Source organism: Condylura cristata, unplaced genomic scaffold, assembly GCF_000260355.1.
Source record: "Condylura cristata isolate star-nosed mole 26May11 unplaced genomic scaffold, ConCri1.0 scaffold00034, whole genome shotgun sequence".
Classification (NCBI taxonomy): Eukaryota; Metazoa; Chordata; class Mammalia; order Eulipotyphla; family Talpidae; genus Condylura; species Condylura cristata.
Genome location: NW_004567135.1, coordinates 3,681,803 through 3,682,342, shown reverse-complemented (window position 1 = coordinate 3,682,342; position 540 = coordinate 3,681,803). Strand labels below are relative to the sequence as shown.

At 44.1% G+C, this 540-nt stretch overlaps 1 protein-coding gene across 1 annotated transcript in view; it reads right to left on the bottom strand.

Moving 5' to 3' along the window:
• The window catches only part of LOC105854327 (olfactory receptor 6C2-like), a gene marked incomplete at its 5' end in the record, with an annotated part of 3,557 nt that extends 3,024 nt beyond the window's left edge, over positions 1–533 (bottom strand). The window contains one exon of the mRNA XM_012732294.1: positions 9–533. Coding sequence (XP_012587748.1) covers positions 9–533 — 525 coding nt within the window. The remainder of the gene's footprint in view (positions 1–8) is intronic.
• Between the last annotated feature and the right edge of the window lie 7 nt (positions 534–540).

The window sequence follows — 540 nt, the reverse complement described above, 5'->3', positions numbered from 1 at the left end:
GAAAACGCCTTCTTCCTTTGCTGGGCTGACGGGAACCTCAGGATTGTTCTGATGATATAAAAATAGGACAAAACCACACACACGAGAGTCAGGATGAAGATCAGCACTGAACAGATAACGAGCATCTGCTCTAGGACCTCAGTATCTGAGCATGAGATATTCAACAGAGGATGAGCGTCACAGCCAAAGTGGTCGATGGCATTGGAGTCACAGAACTCCAGACCCAGTAACAAAATAAAGAATGGCAACACCAGCAACAAAGTCGTCATCCAACAGCAGAAGACAAGCATTATGCAGACCCTGCGGTTCATGATGGTCACATAGTGCAGGGGTTTGCAGATGGCCACGTACCGGTCATAGGACATGATGGTCAGGAGAAAAAATTGTACTATGGCAAACACATATATAAAAAATAGCTGGCTTAGACAAGCACTATAGGAAATGGTCCTGTCGCCTGTTGATAGATTGTACAAGTACCTGGGAATGCAGGAAGAAGTGAAGGAGATTTCTAAGCAGGAAAAATTTTGGAGAAAAAAATAC